The 24,123-nt window shown below is 35.7% G+C and overlaps 1 protein-coding gene and 1 long non-coding RNA gene across 8 annotated transcripts in view; one reads left to right on the top strand and one right to left on the bottom strand.

Annotated features, from left to right (window-relative positions):
• LOC141520976 (pulmonary surfactant-associated protein A-like) overlaps positions 1–9,760 on the top strand; it is a 39,393-nt gene extending 29,633 nt beyond the window's left edge. For 5 of the 7 annotated variants that reach the window (XM_074232981.1, XM_074232983.1, XM_074232985.1 and 2 more), the window contains 3 exons: positions 13–90; positions 7,968–8,333; positions 8,950–9,759. In XM_074232981.1, coding sequence (XP_074089082.1) covers positions 13–90; positions 7,968–8,333; positions 8,950–8,966 — 461 coding nt within the window. In that variant the 3' untranslated portion in view covers positions 8,967–9,759. The other 2 variants (XM_074232982.1, XM_074232984.1) reach the window with 2 other exon arrangements.
• LOC141520978 (uncharacterized) overlaps positions 1–24,123 on the bottom strand; it is a 77,140-nt gene that overhangs the window by 40,836 nt on the left and 12,181 nt on the right. The window lies entirely within an intron of this gene.

Genomic DNA, 24,123 nt, shown 5'->3' with positions numbered 1-24,123 from the left:
TCTCCTTTCCAGAAAAGACTTCCTCCTTAATTGCTGAACAACAGAAACTGATCTCAGATTTACAAAATCGCCTCATGAAGTTGGCAACTGGTAAGTCTGTGGGTTTTCTCAACAGAACAGGATTCCAGAACAGACCATTTTGGATTCAATTAGGCTGCCTGTTTCACAGACTGAGGATGGAAATAGGGCCTCTAACTCATGTTTTTTGGTTTTTGGATTTGGAGCTTGACTCAGAGAAGAGGAAAGATAAGAGAGGAAAATGGAGACAAAGTGAGCAAGGGGAAGTGATTCTTATCTCAATTGATATTTCATTTTGATTAAGGTAGAGTTGGGGTTTTTAGGAAAATCTTTTGGGGAAAGGGCAGAATATCTAGTTCCATTTGGGGGGGGGGTGGTGTTAGGCAATGGGGTTGAGTGACTTGCCCAAGATCACACAGTTAAGTAATCAAGTATCTGAACTGCACCACCAAGCTGCTCCTATCTAATAACTTCTTTAGAAAAAGGCTTACTCAGATAAAATCAACTGTAAAATATTCTTTTTAATCTCCTAGGTAATAGGAAGTACTGAAAGTTTCCCTTTCCCTAATTTATCAAAAATGTCAGTGAGGTCTAGCTACCTAGGATTGCCCTGGGGGAAGTTATCATGGCTGACCTATTCAGCAATAATTTTCAGTTGATCAAACCAACTCCGAAAATAATAACTTGTGTCAATTTATGTAATTCCAGTTATTTCTACAAATTTGAAGACATTTTACAAGTATTATTTTATTTGATCCTACCAAAAATGTCTTGAGGTAGCTATCACAGATACCAGTAGCACGATTTAAAAATAATTAATTAATTACTTAATTAAAAAATGATTTTTTTTTTACCCAGTTACATGGAAAAACAAATTTCAACATTTACTTCCAAAAATTTCAGTTCCAAATTCTCTCCCTTCCTCCTACCCCAATCCCCCTCATTGAGAAAGCAAATTATTTGGTGTATGTTAAAAATGTGTAGTCATGAAAAACATTACTATGATAGTCATTTTGTAAAAAGTAAACTTAACTCCCCCACTATCACAAAAAAGAGAAAAACCTCAAGATAAAGTGGGAAAAAAGAGTATACTTTGATCTGTATTCAGACACCATCAGCTCTTACTTTATCTTTATATATATAAATATGTATATTTTTATATATACACACATTTTATATACATATATGCACACATGTATATTATACAAATACATATGTGTATACATACATACATACACACACATATATTCTTTTCTTCTTGCATTTAATCTCTTCTGGAATAAAGACCCAGCAGTGGCATTGCTAAGCCAAAGGCTAGGCATGGTTTTATAGCCCTTTGGGCATAGTTCCAAATTATACTACAGAACTGATGAATCATTTCACAACTCCTCCTATAGTGCATCAATGTCTCAATCTCCCTATATCTCTTCCAACATTTGTCATTTTCTCCTTCTGTCCTGTTAGCCAATTCAATAAGTGTAATATAGTATGTCAGAGTTGTTCCAACCTGAATTTCTCCTACCAATAGTGAGATACATCTTTTTTAAAAAACAAAATTTAAATAGATTAAAGTGATAACTTCATCTGAAAAATGTTCATATTTTATAACCATGTATCAATTGGAGAATGACTCTTATTTTTTATTAATTTGACTCAGTTCTCTATGTTGAGAAATGAGGTCTTTATCTGAGAAACTTGTTTCAATATATTTTTTTTCCACAGTTCCTGTTGCTAAAGGTATTTCCCTTCATCCTTTTCCCCTCACCTTTATTTATTCTCTCTCTCTCTCTTTCTCCTTTCAAGTGTCTTCTATCTGACTACTCTCTCCCACAATTTCCCACAATCTTCCTTCCTTCTATAGGCACCAGTCCCCTCCCCCCCCCCCAACTTCTCCTATCCCTTTCTGCTCCTATTTTCCTCCAGGATAAGGTAGATTTCTATGCCCAATTGAATGTGTATGTTATTCCCTCTCTCAGACAGTTCTGATGAGAGTAAGACTCCCTCACTTCCCCCTCACCTTCCCCCTCTTCCACTCCACAGCAAAACCTTTTTCTTGCTTCTTTTATGTAAATTGCCTACCTTCCAGTAATTCCTTTCTCCCCCTTTTACTCTATCGTTTTAATATATTATTATATCTTCAGTTTCAACTCCCTCTTGTTTCTTGTCTATATATGGTCTTTCTAACTACCCTTATAAATGAAAAGATTGGAGGGTGGCTAGGTGGTGTAGTGGCTAAAGCACCAGAATTGGAGTCAGGAGTACCTGGGTTCAAATCTGGTCTCAGACACTTAATAATTACCCTAGCTGTGTGGCCTAGGGAAAGTCACTTAACCCTATTTGCCTTGCAAAAACCTAAAAATAAACAAACAAACAAACAAACAAATAAATAAATGAAAAGATTGGTATGATTAACAGTATTATCATCTTCCCCTGCAGCAATTGTCATCTTTCCCTGCAGCAAAACAAGCAGTTCAACATCATTAATTTCCTCCATGATTTGCCCTTCCTGTCCACCCTCTCTATGCTTCACCTGAGTCCTGTACTTGAAGATCAGACTTTCTGTTCAACTCTGGTCATTTCATCAGGAAAGTCTGAAAACTCCCTATTTCATTGAATGTTCATCTTTTGCCCTGAAAGAGGATGTTGAGTTTTGCTTTTGGTTGATTCTCATTTGTAATCCAAGTTATTTTCCTTCCTGAATATCATATTCATATAAGGATCCCTTAATGTAGAAGCCACTAAATCTTTTGTTAACCTGACTGTAGCTCCACAATATTTGAATTGTTTCTTTCAGGCTGCTTGTACTATTTGCTCCTTTACTTGGGAGTTCTCAAATTTAACTATAATATTCTTGGCAGTTTTCATTTTGAGATCTCTTTCAGGAAGTGAATTCCTTCAATTCTTATTTTATGCTCTGCTTCTAGGTTATTAAGGTTGCTTTCCTAGAGAACTTCTTGAAAAATTACATTTAAGCTCCTTTTTTGTCATGGCTTTCAGATAGTCCAATAATTTTTACATTATCTCTTCTGGGTCCATTTTCCAAGTCCAGGTCATTGTTTTTCCAATGAGATGTTTCACATTTTTTTCTAATTTTTCATTCTTTTGGTTGTTTCATTTATTTATTTATTTGTTTGTTTGTTCCTTGGCTTCTCACAAAGTCATCAACATTCCTTAGCTCCATTCTCCATCTGAAGGAATTGCTTTCTTCAGAGAGCTTTTTTTGTTTTTGTTTTGTTTTGCAAGACAATGTGATTAAGTGGCTACATTATACCTATTGAATTGGCTAATAGGACAGAAGGAGAAAATGTTAAATATTGGAAAAGATGTATGGAGATTGAGAAGTCAATGCATTCTTGTAAGAGTTGTGAAATGATTCAGTTTTGTAGAGCAATTTGGAACTATCACCAAAGGGCTCTAAAACCATGCCTACTGTTTGGCCTAGCAGTGCCACTGTTAGGTCTATATCCCAGCTAGGTAATTATTAAATGTCTGAGACCAGATTTGAACTCAGGTTCTCCTGACTCCAGGGTCAAGACTGTATTCACTCTGCCACCCAGCTGCCCCATCAGAGAACTTTTGTATCTCCTTTTTCATTTGGCTAATTCTTTTTTTTAAGGCATTCTTGTCTTCCTTGGACTTGTGAATGGCTTTTTCCATCTGACCCAAACTGGTTGTTAAGATGTGATTTTCTTTAGTATTTTTTGTATCTCCTTCACCAAACTGCTGATCCAGTTTTCATGATTTTGGATGACTATTTGGACGACTATTGGATTATTTTTTCTTCTGTTGTTTGCTCATTTCCCCAGCTATGACTTGATTTTTAACTCTTTGTTAAGGTGGGTCTCTGTTTCTAGGATGAAGGATCTATTCCCTAAGTTTTTGAGGTTTTTGCAGAGGTTTTCAGAGATACCACCCTAGGGTTTTGCAAGTTCTCAATTCCTCCAAGGTCTTATGAGAGACTGTGTTTGCTCTCCTGGCCTGAGCTCTGGTCAGTGGATCTCTACAGACCTTTCTACCCTGGAACTGTGAGGAAAGTTCCTGCTCCACTGCTTCTGTTCCTTTTCCTGAGACTAGGGCCCCAGACTGTAATTTGGATCTTACTATGGACAAAATAATGGTGTCTTGCCTCAGGGATAGGAAAGTGTCCTCTGCAATTTCCTTCCCCCTTCCATCCCAATATCATCCTTGGACTATGTACTCTGGAAGCAGCTGTCAGGTAGCTCCCTGCCAGGTAGCTCCCTGGTCTTGAAACTGGTCTCCTGGGGGCAGGTTTATGCTAAGGCCTGTGCTGGACTGGGCTCTGCTCTCACTCTGCTCATCAGCAGAGTTTTCCTGCTGATGTTCCTAATTGTCCTTGGCAATCCCTGGTTGAGAGATCTGGAAACCTCTACTGCTGCCATGGACCTAGGCTCTCAACATCTCTTTCTGAATGGCTGGAGTTGGTTCACTCTGACATGACATGGGTGTGCTGTCAGCCCTTTCTAACCCTGGTGCAACACATCCTTCTGGTAGATCTTCTATGTTGTCTTGGGCTGGAAAATTGTTTCATTCAGTCTTTTTGTGGGTTCTACCATTCTAGAATTTAGTTAGAGTCATTATTTAAAGGTATTTGGAGTAGTTTGGGAGGACAGCTTGTGGGAATTCCTGCCTTTACTTTACCATCTTGGCTCTGCCTTCCAGTAACACCATTTTGTAAAGGGAGAAACTCCATTTCAAAGATATTCAATGACCTACCCATGGTATAGCAAGTTGGAAGTATCAGGGATGATACTGCAACTTTGACCTCACTTAGATTCATAAATCAAAACTCTTTCCACCATACTACATTCTTTCATTGTCATTCAGCATAGTGAAATGCAAATAGATTATTATTAATAATAATAATCGAAATAACAACCATAATTATTTCATAATTAACATAATTGTAATTATTAAATTATTAGTTATGATTATTATTCATTTCAATTCTATCCCATTTGTAGGACTATTGGTCTTGCCGATCTTCCAAATTTAGCTATGCTTCAGAACTCTCAGAAGTCCTCATCTCCTTTCTCTTTCCTGTCTTTTTCGATGATGTTTTCAAAAGATTTAACTATGGAAAATCATTTCCAAATCTAGATATTTTAATTGTGAGAAATAATCCCATATCCATTCCTTGCTGAATTCCTCACATTTAACATGTCCAAAGCAAAATTCATTATCTTCTTTGTTAAAGCACTGGCATCGTCCTCATAATGTTGCTTCCAATTTTGGAGTCAATCCCACCTTCCTCTCTCCCTCACTTTCATATGTATTCAGGTTTCATCTCTTATTGGGTCCTCCTCTACAACATTTCAGCCAGTAGTCCCTTACTCTCCACTTACATAACCACCGGTCTTGCTCAGATTGTCATAAGCACTTTTCTTGGACTATTCTATTACTTGTCTCCCTGCCTTCAGTTTTTCTCCTCTCTCTAATATATCACTGCCCCTCCCCTTCCCAGCTGACAAATATATATTTCTACAGCAAAATTCTGCCACTTCCCTATTGAGAAAGTATCAGTAAATAAAATTTCTCTTTTGACATTTAAAATCCTTCATAACCTGACTCTAATTTCTCTTTCTAGGCTGATTTCACATTAATTTTCCATTCACCCCCCACTCCCACTGTCCATTCCAGCTAAATTTGTTTATTTGATTTTTCCTCAACCCCAACACTGATCTCCTACACCTATGCTTTTTCACAGTCACCCAATACACTCAGCCCCAAATGCTCTCCTTCCTCTCTTCTGCCATTTGGGGACTAATTCCGTTCAAGGCTGAGCTCCCGTGTGAGGTCTTCCTGATTGTCCCTCAAAATTACATTGCATTTGTCATGTATATTTTATATCTGTCTATAGAATGTTTTTCCCTTCCCTTCAGTCAAGTAGACTGTAGCTCTTAGAAAACAGCAACAATTTCATTTTCATCTTTTTATTCCCCGAGTTTAGAATAGCCTAGAACAAAAATGACTTAATAAGCACTTGTTAGATTGGACACATATTTATTGAATTCCTGGCACCATATTTGGTGCTCAGAGCAAAGAAAGATATGAAATGTTGCCCTCAAGGAGGCTACACTCTAAAGGGAGGATGTGGTATGTGCTGAGATATTTATGTACAAACTATCACCAAAGTAATTTCAATTAGAGAGAGAGTATTAACAACTAGGGAAATCAAGAAAGAGCTCATTAAGGAGATAACATTTGAATGTGCTTTGAAGCAGCTAGAGAATTTAATAGGTAAAGGTACTATGGATGCATAGTTCAAACAGGGATGTGGGGCCACCATCTGAGCAAAGAAATATCACCTGTGGAATAATAACAGTTAATAGGACATTAAACTATAATGGCAGCAATAGTCATAGCAAAAACAGTAGCTACAATGACGAGGTCACTGACAATAGCTAGTGTTAAGCACTTTAATGTTTATTTAGTTCTTTCTCTGCTTCATTGAGCTTCCCATCTCCATTTTTTTACAGATAGGGAAACTGAGGAAGGCAGCAGGTAAATTATTTGTCTAGGATTACCCAGCTAGTAAGTTTCTGAAGTTGGATTCAAACTCAGTTTTCTTCTTTTTTTTGCATGCTAAATGGTTCTTTAATGAATGAAGGAAAAGAAAAATGCAACAAAATAAAACAAAAGTAGGAAATATGTTGAAGTTAATAATGATTAAATCCTCTACCTTCATCAGTGAGGGTAACAGTATATGGACATTGAATTGTCTAGAACCAGAAGTCTAACCTCTGAGGTCTACTTGATGTTAAGATCTTTCATGATGCAGAAGGAGAAGGTAAATGATGATTCAAGGATAGGATAAGGAAACCATTAAGAAGAGGAAGGTATAATTCATCAAAGGTCCTTATGATACATTGTTTTCCCAGATTATCCAAATAAGAAATTCTGAAGTTAGAGATTTGTTTGGAGACATTGAAAACCTTTGATAATCAGACACTAGCCTACCTTTGCAGTGTAAGCCCATATTATTCCCTGCCACATATCTTATGCTCTAGACAATTTGTATGACTGTTTTTTGCTTCCTCTGTAAACAGTACTTTACTCTCTTTATTTGTTTTAACTTGTAAATGCATTCCTACTTGCTGGCTTCCTCTCAGATTCAACTCATCTTCTCCTACTTGCACCTGTTCCCCTAGTTATAGAGGTTTATTTAATTTAGTAGTCTTCCTTTTCTTTTTTTTAAATTTATTTTTATTAAAGATATTATTTGAGTTTTACAATTTTCCCCCCAATCTTACTTCCCTCCCCCCACCTCCCACCCCACAGAAAGCAATCTGTCAGTCTTTACTTTGTTTCCATGTTGTACCTTGATCCAAATTGGGTGTGATGAGAGAGAAATCATATCCTTAAAGAAGAGACAAGAAGTCTAAGAGGTAACAAGATCAGACAATAAGATATCTATTTTTTTCTAAATTAAAGGGAATAGACCTTGAACTTTGTTCAAACTCCACAGCTCCTTATCTGGAGACAGATGGCACTCTCCAAACTCAGTTTTCTCAACTCTAGATTTATCAGAAACTATCCTAGCTGGTACCAAGCTGCCCCTTGGTATCTTCATTTTAGAGATGAAGAAACTGAGGCCCAGGAAAATTAAACAATGTCCAAGTTAACACAATTCACAATGGTCATATAGCTAATAAACATCAGAAGTAGAATTTGTATGCAGGTTTTTCTTGTAGTCTTTTAAATGTTAAGTTGAAGATTTCATTTATCTATGTGGAGTGGGACATACAGAGACAGAAACATGGAAAGAATTAGTGAAGAAATATTAGGACTAAAAAAGAAAAAAAACAGAGATAAAAGAAAGAGACTTTCATAAAGAGAAATATTCAGACATGCTCTTACAAACAAAAATAAACACAGAAAAGGTAGGACAAAAGGAAAACTGTCCTATATCTGTAACCTTTATCCTCCAGCCCTCAATTTTTACGGAATTGCAACTGAAGGGGGAGAAAAATATTTTGTCACCAATGGCCTGGCTTCAGATTTCTCCATAGCTAATAAGACTTGCCACAACATAGGAGCCACTATCGCCACTCCAAGGAATGAAGAGGAGAATGCTGCCATCAAGAAAATTGTGGTGAAACATGACACATATGCTTTCCTTGGCCTGATAGAAGGGAAAACACCAGGGAATTTCCATTACCTGGATGGAACCCCTGTGAACTACACCAACTGGTATGCCGGGACTCCAGATGGGCGAGGAAGTGAAAAGTGTGTGGAAATGTACACAGATGGTACATGGAATGACAAATACTGCTATAAGAGTCGCCTCATTATCTGTGAGTACTCACTGTGAATGACTCACTGGTGAACTTGGGGGAATCATTTAGATCAAGTCTTGTTGGCCAGAATGGGGTTAAAATCTTCCACCACTTAGGAGACTTTTATAGAAGAGGTGTTAATGAATTGCTTTTTGTATATAGTGAAATCAAGATGAAAATCAATTCTGCTTCCCCTTCTAGGAAAATCCATCTCTCTCTCTCTCTCTCTCTCTCTCTCTCTCTCTCTCTCTCTCTCTCCTTCCTTTCTTTCTCTAACCAAGTTCTATCATCCTTCAAGGTCTAGCTAACATTCTGATTTTTGTAGTCATTTTTATGGAATTACTGGAATTCTATAGCAATCTCCTTTTTGGAGTCTACATGAGTTTGTACCACCCAAATTAAGTTTACCACCTACTGCCTGTTCAAGTTCCTGAATATTTCAAGTGGACATAACCATTTCCCCAGCTTGAGTTTAAGCTCCGGAAGGGAGGGGAATTTGTCTTATCCCTTAGATTCTACATACTGCTCACAGAGGGTTGGGCAAACAGAAGACACTCAATAAAGGCTTATTGAATAATTGGTTCAAAAATTAATTTTTATTGATTTGATCTTGTATCTGCTTTGTTCTGTATAGTGAGCCAGGGGCAATAGATGATTATTCCTGAACATTTTCACAAGATCCCTCTGAGGATAGGCTGAAGGTCATCAACATGGATTCAATGCCCCAGGCTTTCACTCAATTATCAATTACCAAGCAAAGAAGTGTCAAGGACCTGCCATTCCCTGTGGAACCCCATCCCTGTTTACCTCCAATTCTATTCTCAATGCCTGGCTCCCTGGCTCTTTTTTTCCTATTAAAAAATAATCTCTGTTTAGGATGTGAGTTCCCTTCCCACACAGATTAATCTCCCAGAGAAGATGTAGTCTTGTCTCATCTCTCTGACATTGATGCTTGAAATTAGCACTAATCCAAGTCAGATGAAAGAATTATTTTGCCTCCTTTAACTGGGCAACATAGACAATGATTTGGGAAATGGTGAATCCCTTAATGTTGTAATCAGCATATATCTTTACCAAGATTGCTTGAGATTGTTTGGAGATTAATTTTGGTGGCATTATCAAAGTGTTTATTCACCACTAAATCCTATAAAGATCAACCAAGAAGTATTTTGTTCAACCAAAAGAGCTCACATGGAAAGATTCTGATTCTAAGCCTTGTACAACTGCTACACTGCTGGGGTGACCTGAATTTCACAGATAAGCTATGTGCATGCAACTCATGGGCCTGACTTAGAATCACTGAGCATGTGCTTTAGAAGGACCAAAAAGAGACAACAGAGGGTAGCATAAATCTTTTATTATAATGTTATGCAAGTTAGTGTCTTTTAATTCAACTCAACTCAATAAACATGGATATATATATATCATAGTATTTCCTTTCTCTTATCTGTGAGAATGTACTTTGAATACAAATAGTTCCAAGCAGATGTTATAATGTTTCTCTGAAAAAGAAATTGGCTTCCTACTATCGAATGATGCACCATGATCCTTCAAGGAATTCTTAAATTCTGGTCCTAGTTTTTAGAGCTTACTTTGCCAGTTATTAGGGAAACAAAGAAATAAACACTCCTACCTTCAAGGGGCTTATATTCTTCTGGAGATGATGAGTACAATGAATAATAGGTTAAGTAAATACAAGAAAAAAAGAGAACAACAACTGGGGAAGGAGTAACAACTGAGAAAGCTAAGATGGGGAATATTTCAAGAGGGAGCATTTGATTTGAGTTGAAGGGAGTTGGAAATCACCAAGGGGAGACATGAGGACAGAGTGAATTCAATCCATAAGGAACAGATGGCAGAAAAGCAAGACATGGGTTGTCCAACCAGAAAAACTGATTCAATCAAATAGAAGTCTAGATCTTCAATAGGAGGCAGGTGCAGTTCTTGAATGATCTGTGGCTATCATGTAACTATGTTGGTTTGGGAGAAAGGCTTATCTAAGGATACATGGTAATTCTTGAGTGACCTTAGTTCTTCTGAGTCTAGGTCAACCAACAACACTGACCCATTTCTTACCCGATTGGCAGTGATATACCCATATTAGGCCTCCTAAATAATTGCAAAAGGGGCAGAATCTAAAAATATTTTGATTGCACTGAATAATTAATGTGTGATTTGGGATAGGTTTGCTTAATTTCTCTGAGACTCAGTTTCCTCATCTTTTAAATGAGATTAATAATGTGCAATGAATCTGCTATGATGAAAGTAAACCCTAAATTATTTTATATAAATAGTATACAATACATTTATAATTCAGAAAATATAATGTACTTACAAATATTTCAAAATTTAATATATATATATACATATGTACATATATACATAGATTAGCATGCATATACAAACATACATATACTTTTGTGTGTGTGTGTGTATTTTGGAGATTATTTTGGAGAAGGTAGGTGACACAATGAATTCAGTTCCAGGATAGGAATCAGAAAGATGAATCTTCCTAAATTCAAATTTGGCCTTAGACAGTTATTAGTTTCATAACCTTGGGCAAGCTACTTAACCCTGTTTGCCTCAGTTTCCCCATCTTAAAATGAGCTACAGAAAGAAATGATAAGCCACTTCAATAAACCAAACTTCAAATGAGATTAGATTATTATTAATAAAAATTTAAACTTCAACACTTATAAATAAGCTTGATGATATTACAGCCCATGAATTATTTCTCAACATGGGATGGTCTTTAGTAAATAGGTTTTAATAGAACTCTAATCACTTCCTCAATCTCAGTGTCCATGTTGGGATTCATAATTCTTCTATATCACATAGAGGTATTCTGGGGGAAAAAAGGGGGATTTGAGTCAGAAGTTGAGTTGGTAATTACCCTGGTTTAAGAATATACAGAGATATCCATAGAACCAGAAGTTATCTAAAAAGTATTTAAAAAACCTAACCAGACCCTGGACCATATTTTCATTTTACATTTTACTGCAAACATCTGAGAGCTCAGAGATGCTCTGAAGGGGATACTGCATACTCAAAGAACCTAAAAGGTACAAAAGATTTTTGGCACAAGAAACTGGGCAGCTCTAGTTTTCCTGTGCCAGCTTTAAATTACCACTGCTACACTTAAAATTTTGGCAGTGGTAATTCAAGGAGCCAATTAACAAATGACAACCATGTCTCAGAGTTGCTCTCATCCCTTAACAAAATAACAACAATGATAACAATATATCAGGTAAGCACTTTAGAATTATTATCTTATTTGATCATCTCAGTGATCTTAGAAGATAAATCACACAATGAGCTTCATTTTACAGATGAGGAACCTGAGAGCAAAAACTGTAAGTGATTTGCACAGGATCACACAGTCTCTAAGTGTCTGAGCTACAATTGAACTCAAGTCTTCCTGAATGCATGTCTGGTGTCCTATTTACAATCTGAATATAGAATGACCAGACACCTGCAAGGTATAGACTAGGCTAGAATATTTTGCTCACAATGTATTCCCTCTTGAAAACTAAAATTTTGGATTAGAATTCCTTATTCAAAATATGTCCTCCACTGAGAGCTAAAATTTCACCAGTAGCTTAATCCTTGCCTTCTCCAGGCTTCTTTTCACTTGGGTAAAATTAAAAATAAAGGATAGCAAATAAACTTCTTTGTGAAAGAATGTTTCAGTTTCCATCTTTCCTAACAAAAGAAATGATGCAGTTAAAACCATTTGTTATATTGTTGGGAACAATGAAAACAGGGTGTCTGGTTATCACTTTGTTTATGATTAAAATGAGGAAGCTTTACTAGATGACCTTTAATGTAGTTTCCAGCTTCAAGTTCTAATATGCAGAACTGTTAGTGCAGAAATAAGTAGTGATGGAAATTTGGGGAAGATGGTGACGTGTCAGATCCTAGAAGAGCTCAGATCACTCACAAAACATCAAAGCTCTAAGAATGCTTTACTCTTCAAAGGGTGAAGTGAGGATGGTGAAGTAAAAGAAAAAAAAATGAGCAGAAGGAACAATAATAAAGAAAATCAAAGAGAAACAATGATAAGTTCTGCTATCTGTAGGACTGCATATTTGCTCAGAATCTGAAAGTAATGAAAATATGAAGCAAAAAGAAATACTAAAACAATTGAAGGACTGGAAAAAATAATTTACAAAGACTAACCAGGCAAACAGACCAAGGAGAAATATTCTAAAAATGATCAGATTATTAGCTGTTCATCATGACAAAAAATAACTTGATATTCCAAGAAAGTCGAAGTGAAAAGTAGAAAAGTGGAAGTGAGAGAATTCCAAATTTATTATAATCAGAGGGCAAGGTAAAAATAAAATGCATGACATTCTTCTGAAAGAAAACACATAATATTGTTTTTGCAATAATCTAGAACTTCTGGGTCAAAGAAAAAAGAAAAATCCCACTTCCAGGAAGCAAAACCAGAGTTAATGCACTGAGAAGTCACAATCAGGCTTATGTTAGAGCGGGAAGCTACAACCATAAAAAAGAAGTGCTTGTAATGTGATATTCCAAAAGGCAAAACATAAAGATTTACAAGACTCTATCTGGCAAAACTAAATATATAACCATAGGGGAGAAAAGATCTTTAAGTAGAGAACTTATAAGTATTTCTAGGAAAAAAGTAAGTGAATATGATCAATTAGAAGGAAGGGATTTAAGATAAAGATTTTTTAAAATATACTAAGGTAGGAGGGAAGGAATATTAATACCTTCATGGATTATAAAGTTAAATAAATAGGAAGACGGTCTGGAAATAATTTTGTTCTATTTTAATAGTCTTAGAAGTATGAAATTGGAGAAAGGGAGAATATACTTAAGAGAAAAAGAGGAGGAAAATGCAGTACCACATATAATAGGGGCATAGGAAACAAAGCCAACAAATATAGAAGAAATATGGGAACAGGCATTTTCATATGATATGAATACAGGAAAGTTTAACACACTCACATAACCATAAATACAAACACACAAAGCATGTATAGCTATACATTAAATTCAGTTGGGAGATGGGAGAAGACAAGAAGAAAGGGATAGTAAAGAGAGAGTGGAATACATAAGGGAGTATGTATTTAAAAAAAAAAGCCAAAACAAACTCCAGAATCAGTGAATGGAATATACAGAGATGAATTTAAAGTAAATAAAGAGCAAAAAAAATCTGTGATCAGGGATGAAAAAAAAGGGGAAATTGAAACAAATATATTTCTTCAATTATATATCATTAGTTAAGCAAACTACTCTTTCATCAATCTCTTTGTAAAAAGTGGGGAAGATGAATGGAGAAAAGTTACAATAGAATAGGTTGGAAAGAAATAGACAATTAACAATTATAGTCATAAATGTCAATGGTATGAACTCACCCATGAAATGGAAGAGAATAGGAGAATGAATTAGAACACAGAATACAACAATATATATAGCTTCCAAAATACATTTAAAACATAAATATTTGCACAAAATTAAAATGAGGAGTTATAATAAAATCTATTATGCTTTTGCAGGAATTTTTAAAAAATATCACAGGTGATAGTAAAATTTTAAACATGAAAATGGCAAAAAAAGAAGTTTAATAGGTTGACATTTTGCTGAAAGACATAGGTAGTTTTCATATGAGAATTATTTCTGAACATTTCTCACAAAATTTATATGTTTCTTTTCCAAATTCCGAGTCTTGAGAAAAGTCAGTCTAGAAGTAATGAAAAAAGTAATAAAATCTCTAAGAATTAAAGGATGGCAATCAGTTTTAAGATATCACTCTTTCAAAGGAACACACTGGCATCATGTTGAAAGTTAGAGCAGTAAACACTGACACAAGATTGAAGGTTATTACTGATATTTTTAGGAAACAGGAAAAGAGCACATGGGACAAAAACAGTTACACTCCAATCAGTCCTACTTGAGCTCTTTCCATGTTAAAACATGTGATAGTGGTTCTACTACTGCATCATTCTAGCAAACAAAGTAAACACATATAAGTTTATCATACTCATTATATTTTTTACAAATCCTATTACTGGTGTTCTGAAAAACAACACATTGTATGAACAAAATAAAATCTTAAATTGACACTTTGGGTACATGATTCTGTGTACTCCTAGATTATCTGAATATTATATTATCCAAAACATGTTTGCTAGAGATTTACAATATTGAATATTCTCCATAGGCTAGAGTTCTTTATAAATGCTATGAAACATATTCCCACTTATTAAACAAAATTTTAAATATTCACAATAATAAGTAAAAACCATGAAGGAATTTAAAGTGTTTTAAGAAAGATAAAATAAAGATGGTGACAAGAAGGGATCTAGTCTTAGGAGCTCTCTGATAAAATTCATCAGCTAAGGACTCTAACTAAACTTTCGAGAGACAGAACCCACAAAGGGTCCCAGTGAGGCAGTTCTCCCACTCAAGGTAACCTGGAAAAGAGCAGAAAGGCTCTGCTCCCCGGGATTGGAGAGGGGGCCTGCCAGAGGGGTGGCCCACCAGAGCCAAAGAACCTCAGCCTCCCGGAGGCAGCACCAGGGTGCTGGGAGTCTCAGCTCACAGCAGCGGGGGAGTCTCCCGAGCTGCACCCCGAGGAGCACCGGGCAGAAAGTGGGGGAACAGCGGGGAACCTCTGCCAGAGCCAGCATGTGGAGCCCAGCCCTCAGGGGCACACAGGGAGCAGCTTGGTCTTTCTGCAGCCCAGACCTGGAAACAGAAGCAGGCAGAGCTGGTAAGCAGGAGCCCCCAGGTCATGAGCCCATTGAACTGAGGGAGGGGAGTGAAGAGAGACTGAAAAGCTCTGTCCTCTGCCTCTGGAACAGGACTCTGGGGCTCTGACTGCATTCAGATCCTGATAGCAGTCTAGGTACCCCCATAGAACAGCAGGGCCCCCCCCCACCTCAGCTCTGTGGCAGAGGGGGGTGCTTATGGTCATTCACAGACCAGGAGGGAGGACAGAGCCTCACACACTGATACCCTTGTGGGAGTGTCCCAAAAGCTCAAGAAACACCCCAAAGCAGGCCCAGGCTGGGAAAATGAGCAAGCAGAGAAACAAAAAGAAGACTATTGAGAAATATTTTGCAAATGAGCCCAAGAAGGACCAAAATACTCAGTCTGAAGATGAGGAAGCACAAGCTCCTGCATCTAAAGACTCCAAGAAAAACAGAAATTGGGCTCAGGCTATGACAGAGCTCAAAAAAGACTGAAAATCAAATGAGGGAGTTGGAAGAAAAACTGAGAAAAGAAAGGAGAGAGATGCAGGAAAAACATGAAAATGAAGTCAGCAGCTTAGTCAAGGAAATCCAAAAATATGCTGAAGAAAATAGCATGCTAAAAACCAGCTTAGGTCAAATGGATAAAACAGTTCAAAAAGTTATTGAGGAGAAGAATGCTTTAAAAAGCAAAGTTGGCCAGATGGAAAAAAGAGATAAGAAAACTCTCTGAGGAGAACAAATCCTTCAGACAAAGAATAGAATTCAGGGAGATTGATGAATTTAACAGAAATTAGGATCAATACTTCAAAACAAAAAAAAAATAAAAAATTAGAAGAAAATGTGAAATATCTCATTGAAAAAGCAACTGATATGGAAAACAGACTTAGGAAAGATAATTTGAAAATTATTGGAATACCTGAAAGTCATGATCAGGAAAAGAGCCTTGACATCATTTTTCAAAGAATTACTGCAGGAAAATTGCCCTGATATTCTAGAAGCAGAAGGCAAAATAGAAATGGAGAGAATCCACCGATTCCCCAGAGAAAGAGATCCCAAAAAACCAACCCCTAGGAATATTATAGCCAAGTTCCAGAACTCCCAAGTCAAAGGGAAAATATTACAAGCAGCCAGAAGGACACAGTTCAAATATCGTGGAGCTGCAGTCAGGATCACACAGGACTTAGCAGCAACTACATTGGAAGCTTGTAGGGCTTGGAATACAATATACCAGAAGGCAAGAGAGCTTAGAATGCAGCCAAGAATGAACTACCCAGCAAGGCTGAATGTCCTCTTCCAGGGAAAAATATGGACTTTCAATGAACCAGGGCAATTTCAAATGTTCCTTTTGGAATGGCCAGAGCTGAACAGAAGGTTTGATCTTCAGATACAGGACTCAGGTGAAGCATGGAGATTGGAGGAGAGGGGGGGAAATATGAGGGACTTAATGAGGATGAACTGCATGTATTCCTGCATAGAAAAATGACACTGATAATTCTCATATGAACCTTCTCAGTTAATAGAGCAGGTAGAGGGAGCTTTTATAGTTGAAGCACAGGAGAAAGCTGAATTTGAAGATAAAATATGGTGTAAAAATGGAGTCAATAGAAAAAAAGGGAAATGGAATGGGAGAAAGAAAAAGGAGAGGGGGAATAGTCCAAGATATTTCACATAAGATTTTTTTTTATTACAATGAGCTATTGCAATGATACGGAAGGGGGGAGGCAAGGAGGAATGAGGGAAACTTTGCTCTCATCAGAGGTGGCTAGAAGAGGAAACAGCAAATATACTCAATGGGGTATAGACATCTGGAATAAGAAGGAGGGAGGAGCAGGGGGAAGGGGTGGGGATGTGAATAAAGGAGGAGAGGATGGACCATGGGAGGGAGAGCAGTCAGATATAACACATTTTCTTTCTTACTTCTTGCAAGGGGCTGGAAATGGAAGGCCTGTCCAGGACCACAGGGCTGGGTGGATTCTGGGCCTAAGGGGTGGTATGGGGGCTGAGGGCTTCTTGGCCCCAGGACCAGGGATCTGTCTGCTGCACCACTCAGCGACCTTACAGCAGAGTCATAGTAAAAGGAGAGAGAAAATAGAGTACATGGTAGTGGAGAAATAAGAAAGGAGGGAGTTGTGATCAGCAATGGCAAAAATGGAAAAATATGGAAATAACTTTTGTGATGGACTTATCATAAAGAATGTGATCCACCCATGACAGAGTTGTTGGTGTTGGAACAAAGACTCAAGCACATTTTTTGTTATGATTATTTGGGTAAGGGTGCAGGGCAAGTAGGGCTGGATGGCCTGCCTGGGGCCACATAGCAGGGTGATCTTTGTGTGTCTGGGGCCAGATTTGGACCCAGGTGCTCCTGGCTCAAGGGCCAATGCTCTGTCTGCCACCCAGCCACCCCTACTATTATTACTATTTTATTTTATTTTGGGTCTTTTTTTCTTTCTTTTTTTTGGTTTTTGCAGGGCAGTGGGGATCCCGTGGCTTGCATGTCACACGGCTGGGTGATTGTTGGGTTTATGAGGCTGGATATGGACTCGGGTGCTCGTGGCTCCAGGGCTGGCGCTTCATCCATTGCGCCACTTGGCCACACCTACAATTATTACTATTATTATTTTTTATTTTAATTTTTTTCTCTCCCCTTTACTTTTTTCACCCAAACAAGTCTATCTATATTCATGGGGGAGGAGGGGTATTTTGTTTACTTGTAAACAAGAATATTTTATTAATGTGAAGAAACATTTGTACAAAATGAGAATAAAAAAATAAATTAAAAACAAGTTCACAAAAAAAAAGAAAGATAAAAATAGACTTCTGGGGCAGAGCCAAGATCGCAATGCAAAACTAGGAGGTTCCTGGAGCTTTTCCAAAAACAAATTTAAATAAAACCTTTACAAAACCTTTAAAGCTACAGATCCCACAGAGAAAGAGTGAAACAAATTTTCAACTCAAGATATGGAGGAATTCAGTAAAAGTTTATCTCTTCAAGGTAAAAGAGACCTATAACCCAGCAAATAAAAGTGAGCTGGAAAACCAGTGGGACACTCTTAGCCACAGTGCAGTTCAGGTCAAAACTCAGCAAGCTAGCATGACAGTAGGCTTGGAATACATAGTTCAAACCCTAAGAAACTGGTGCAACAAAAGGGACTGGATTGGGTTATTCAACTGCTACATAAGCAATGCCTTGGTAAGAAGGAACAAACCTCTGCATAGGCAATGCAATGGCAAGTGGTAAGCCAGGGACCAGATTTAGGTCACACAAAAAACTTGGGACTATATTTCCTGTCCCACAGGAGTAGAACTCAACCATCAAAATTAGCAAAAAGACCCAAAAAAGAGCATTAATCAGAGATAGCTATTATGGTGCTAGGGATGATAAAAATGTCATGGCATCTCAGAAGAGGAAAGCAGTAACAAAATACCTACTCAAAAGAGTTTATGAATTGACTTCAAAACCAAAAAGACTTCTTGGCACTGCTCAAGAAGGATTTTAAAAAAATAAAAAGAGAGGAAGAAGAAAAATGGAAAAAAGAAATGAGATTCATGCAATAGAATTATGGAAAAATTGGCTGAAGAAGTCAACTCCTTTAAAAGTAAAAATGACTAACTTGAAAAAGAATGTAACTGTTCATCAAGAAGTAAAATTGACCAAGTATAAAAGAAAAACAGCTCTTTTAAAAGAAAAATTAACCAACTGGTAAAAGAAAGACAAAACCTAGCTGAAGAAAATAAAACCCTAAAAATTCTAATGGGACAAATAGAAATGAATGAATCTATGAGATACAAAAATTCCATTAAGCAAAATCAAAAATCTGAAAAAATAAAAGAAAATATTATATATTTCTATAGAGTTTAGTTGGAAAGAAGGTATAGTATAAATTTATTATTATTTAATATTTTTTATGATTTTTGAGAAATGTCTTTCTAATGGGACAGAGGGGAGGGTACTTGGACAGAGACTGAATCTGAAGTAATGTTGCTTACAAGTCAATCAATCAACCATTGAGAATTGTACTTCTATAAGGACAAGTAAAAAAGCATATATTTTAACTGAGGGGTGGTGGGTACAAGACAGGGTTAAACATTCAAGACATGTATTGAAGGATTATTCTAGGAGAAGTTAGGCATTAGAGGATAAATGACACCACATGAAGTGGCCTTATAACAGAGGGAGAGATGGAAGGATGTGAACACTGAGAAAACTTATTTCCAACAAATTAAGAGGGAATAACACACATTTTCAATTAGGCTTAAAAGTTATCCTACCTTACAGGGAAGTAGGGCTAAGAAGGGGAAAGTAAAGGGGGAGGGGACTGATAAAAGGGAGGGTGAAAGTAAAAGTAGAGTTAAAATTAAAAAGAAAAATAAAAAGGGGAAGGGAGAAGGAATGGAAGAAAGGGCTGATCTAGAGACAAAAGTAAGAAACAAAAGCTTGGTGAGGAGGCATAAGTATAAGTGAGGGAAGATGACAAGGAGAGAAATTAGTAATCTTAACCATAAATATAAATGGGAAGAACTCTCCCATAAATTGAAATCAGATAGCAGAATGGGTTAAAAACCAGAATCCTACAATATGTTTTTTACAAGAAACATATTTGAAACAGAGAGATTACAAAGGACAAAGGTAAAAGACTGGAGCAGAATATATTATATTTCAACAGAAGTAAAAAAAAAAAATCAGGGGTAGCAATCCTGATCTCAGACAAAGCAAAAACAGAAATAGATTTGTAACAAAAGGGGTAAGGAAGGAAAATATATCTTCTTAAAATATACCATAGGCAATGAAATAATATCATTATTAAATAAATATGCACCAAGTGATATAGCATCAAAATTCTTAGCGGAGAACCCAAACAAATTAAAGGGAGTTAAAGACAGGAGAACCAAAATAGTAGGGGACTTCAACCTCCATCTATCAGAATTAGGTCATTCTAAACACAAAAGAAAAAAGAAGGAAGTTGAAAAAGTGGCTAGAATTTTGGTAAAGTTAGATCTGAGAGACCTCTGGAGAAAATTAAATGGAAATAGAAAGGAATATACCTTTTTTTTCTGTAGTACATGACACCTTCAAAAATTGACCATGTACTAGGACATATAAACCTTATAATCAAATACAGAAAGGTGAATTAAATGTATCCTTTTCAGATCATGATACAATAAAAATGACGTGTGAAAAAGGGCCATGTAAAGATAAACCAAAAATTAATTGGAAATCAAATAGCCAAATTTTAATGAATGAGCAAATCAAAGAGCAAATCATAGAATTAATCAACAATTTCATTCAAGACATTTACAACAATGAGATGTCATACTCAAACTTGCAGCATGCAGCCAAAGCAGTTTTTTAGGGTAAACTTTATATCAATAAATACTCAGGTAATTATGTTTGTCCTTTTTTCTTGAAGAAAATCATGACATCAGGGGAGGTGATGCCATGACAAACAGATGAATCAGTTTTGAGTGAGGAGGTGCTGTGCCGTTACCAGCTTCACTTTCTCCTCCAGAGTCATTTGAGTCTAGTAGCCAGATATGAATCAGGGCAACTGGAGATGGCCCTGAATGTAACGCAATCAGGGTAAAGTACCTTGCCCAAAGTCATACAGCTAGTAGGTGTCAAGTACCTAGTAAGGACTGTGTATCTGAGATTGAATTCAAACTCTTATTCTTCTAGTTGCCCAAATGCTTATATGAATAAAATAGAGAAAAAAGAGTTGTATGAATTGAGCATGCAACTAAAAAAGCTAGTAAATAAATAAATAAATAATGTCTAATTAAATATCAAACTAGAAATTCTGAAAATCAGAGGAGAAATTAATAAAATTTCAAGTAAGAAAACCATTGAACTAATAAATAAAATGGTTTTATGAAAAAAAAAATAGGTACACATTTAGTTAGCCTGATTTTTAGAAGGACAGAAGAAAACAAAATTATCAATATCTAAAGGATTCCTCATCAATGAGGAGGAAATTAAAGTAATAATTTGGATCTATTTTGACCAACTATATGCCAACAAATTTTATAATCTAAATGAATTGGATGAATTTTTAAAAAATATATAAGCTATTTAGAATAATAGAAGAGGAAAAAAATACTTAATTCTATTTCAGAAATAGAAATTGAAGAAACCATCAATAAACTCCCTAAGAAAAAAATCTCCAGGACCAATTATATTTACAAATGAATTCTAGTGAACATTTAAGTAATAATTAATTCTTTTCCATATAAACTATATTTGAAAAATAGATTTCTGTCAAATTCCTTTTATGACACCAATATGGTGCTGACCCCTAAATTAGGAAGAGGCAAAGCAGATAAAGAAAATTATAGACCAATCTCCTTAATTAATATTGATGCAAAAATATTTTTAAAATTATCAAAGCAATAACAACAAATTATTACCAGGATAATACACCATGATCAGATAGGATTTATTCTAAGTAAATATGGATGATTCCATATTAAGAAAATAATCAACATAATTGATCATATTAATAAGAAAACTAACAGAAATTATGTGATTGCCTTGATAGATGCTATTGAGGTATTACAAACTACAGCCATTTTATTAAAAATAAGAAAATACAGGAATAAATGAAGTTTTCTTAAAATGATAAGCAGTATCTATAGAAAACATTATATGTAATGGGGCTAAACTAGGAGCATTTCCAATCAGTTTAGGAGTGAAATAAAAATGTCCATTATCAGCTCTGATATTCAATGTTGTATTAAAAATGTCAGCATTAGCAATAAGAGAAGAAAAACAAATTGAAGGAATTATAATTGGCAATGAAGAAACAAAACTTTCACTCTTTGCAGATGATATGATGGTGTATATTTTAGAAAATCAATTAAAAAGCTACTTGAAACAATTAAAAACTTCAGTAAAATAGTAGGATATAAAATAAACCTTAAGAACAAGTTATAGAAAGAGCAATTCTGCTTAAAATACCTGTAGACAACAAAAATATTTGGGAATCTACCTCCTAACCCAAATGCTATATGAACAGGATTACAAAATACTTTTCACACAAAAAAGACAGATTTAACATTTGGAAAATTGTCAATTCTCATGGTTAAGCCAGAACCAATAGAAAAAAGTGACTTCTACCCAAATTAAATTACTTATTCAGTGCCATATCAACCAAACTACCAAAAGACTATTTTGCAGAACTAGGTGAAAATAATAATAATTTATCTGGAGCAAGCAAAGGTCAAAAATATCAAAGGAATTGATGAAAAAAATGCAAAGGAAAGTGACCTAGTTTTCCAAGATCTAAATATAAATTATAAAACAGTAATAACCAAAATTCCTGGCATTGGTTAAACAATAGAATAATGGATCAGTTAGTTAGGTACAAAAGAAATAGTAATAAACTGTTTGGTAAACCCAAATACTAACTCCAGGGATAACTCACTATTCAACAAAAACTGTTAGGAAAATTGTAAAACAGTATATGGCAAAAACTGGGGATGGATCCACATTTCACACTCCATACAAAATTAAGGGTAAAATGAGTACAGGATTTGGACATAAAGGTTGAAGCTATAAACCAATTAAGAGAATAAGAAATACTTTATCTGTTGGATCTATGGAGAAGGTAGAAGTTTAAAACCAAAGAGGATATATTATAAATTTCATAATGGGTAATTTTGACTATATTAAATTAAAAAGCTTTTGTACAAATAAAACCAATGCAGCCAAGATTAGAAGGAATGCATAAAATTAGGAAACAATTTAAAATAAACTATGGATTTTGAATGCAGAGCAAAGTATATTATATTTACTTTTTAGAAAGTTCTTTTATGTTTTTCCTTTATCATGTTTCCTCCCCCCCTTAGTTCTAATTCCTCTTCCACAACATGAAATAAGTTAAACACAATTGTGTGTGTACAAATTTTCCAGATCGTTTACCCCTTTGGGAAAGGTGGCAAAAAATGTGAAATTCATAAACATGAAAGTGGATGAATGTTGAAACTATCATTGCATATAATTGGAAAAATCAAATAATTTTTTTTCATTAAAATGAAAAAAAATGAATAAACCAAATAAAATAAATCAGTTTTCCAGATATTTATAAAAAATCTTCATCCATTTATTATCATATAATCCTTTAATAAAAAAATCTCTGAAACTTTTAGTATCATCCTGTAACAGAAAAAATATATTATTCCCTATTATGTTCACTTGCTATTATTTCAATTAGATAGTATATGTGTGTATGTGTGTGTGCGTGTGTATACACAGACACACACACACACATATATACATATATACATATATGTATATATATATATATATGATTTTCTTGTCAGAGAAAATAACTGATAAAGGCTACTGTAGGCTAAAATATAAATTCATGTGTAAATATTTTACAAGCAAAGAGAAACAGTGGAGGGTGAAATCATTTAACAAAAAACAGCTTGGCAAACTTTCCACCTAAGAAGTTGCCTTAGGGATATTTAAGGCTGAAAATCCAAGGAATCATGTCAAGTCTATAATGAATTTTTTAAGTACTAATTTGTATTAAGTATAAACTAAGCACTACATTTAGTATTAAGAATAAAAAGGCAAAAACAGTCCTACCCTCAATGAGTTTGCAGTTAATGGAGGAGACAACATGTAAACATCTAGGTTCATACACAGTATATATGGAATAGTTAGAGTATACTTGAAGATAAAGCTCTAGTAGCTAACAGGGTGGGAAAGGACTCTTGACAAAGATAAGATTTTTGTTTTGTTTTGTTTTTTATGGTTTTTTTGCAAGGCAGATGGGTTTAAGTGGCTTGTCCAAGGCCATACAGCTAGGTAATTATTAAGTGTCTGAGACTGGATTTGAACCCAGGTACTCCTGACTCCAAGGCCAAGCAAGGCCTGTGCTTTATCCACTACACCACCTAGCCACCCCCAAAGATAAGATTTAAAGTGAGTCTTGGGGAGAGCTAGGTGGCGCAGTGAGTGGATGGAGCACTGGCCCTGGAGTCAGGAGGACCTGAGTTCAAATCCAGCCCCAGACACTTAATAATTACTTAGCTGTGTGACCTTGGGCAAGTCACTTAACCCCATTGGCTTGCAA

Source organism: Macrotis lagotis, chromosome 4, assembly GCF_037893015.1.
Source record: "Macrotis lagotis isolate mMagLag1 chromosome 4, bilby.v1.9.chrom.fasta, whole genome shotgun sequence".
NCBI classification, from domain to species: domain Eukaryota; kingdom Metazoa; phylum Chordata; class Mammalia; order Peramelemorphia; family Peramelidae; genus Macrotis; species Macrotis lagotis.
Note: the sequence above shows the minus strand (reverse complement) of the source record. Positions and strands in the feature narration are given on the sequence as shown.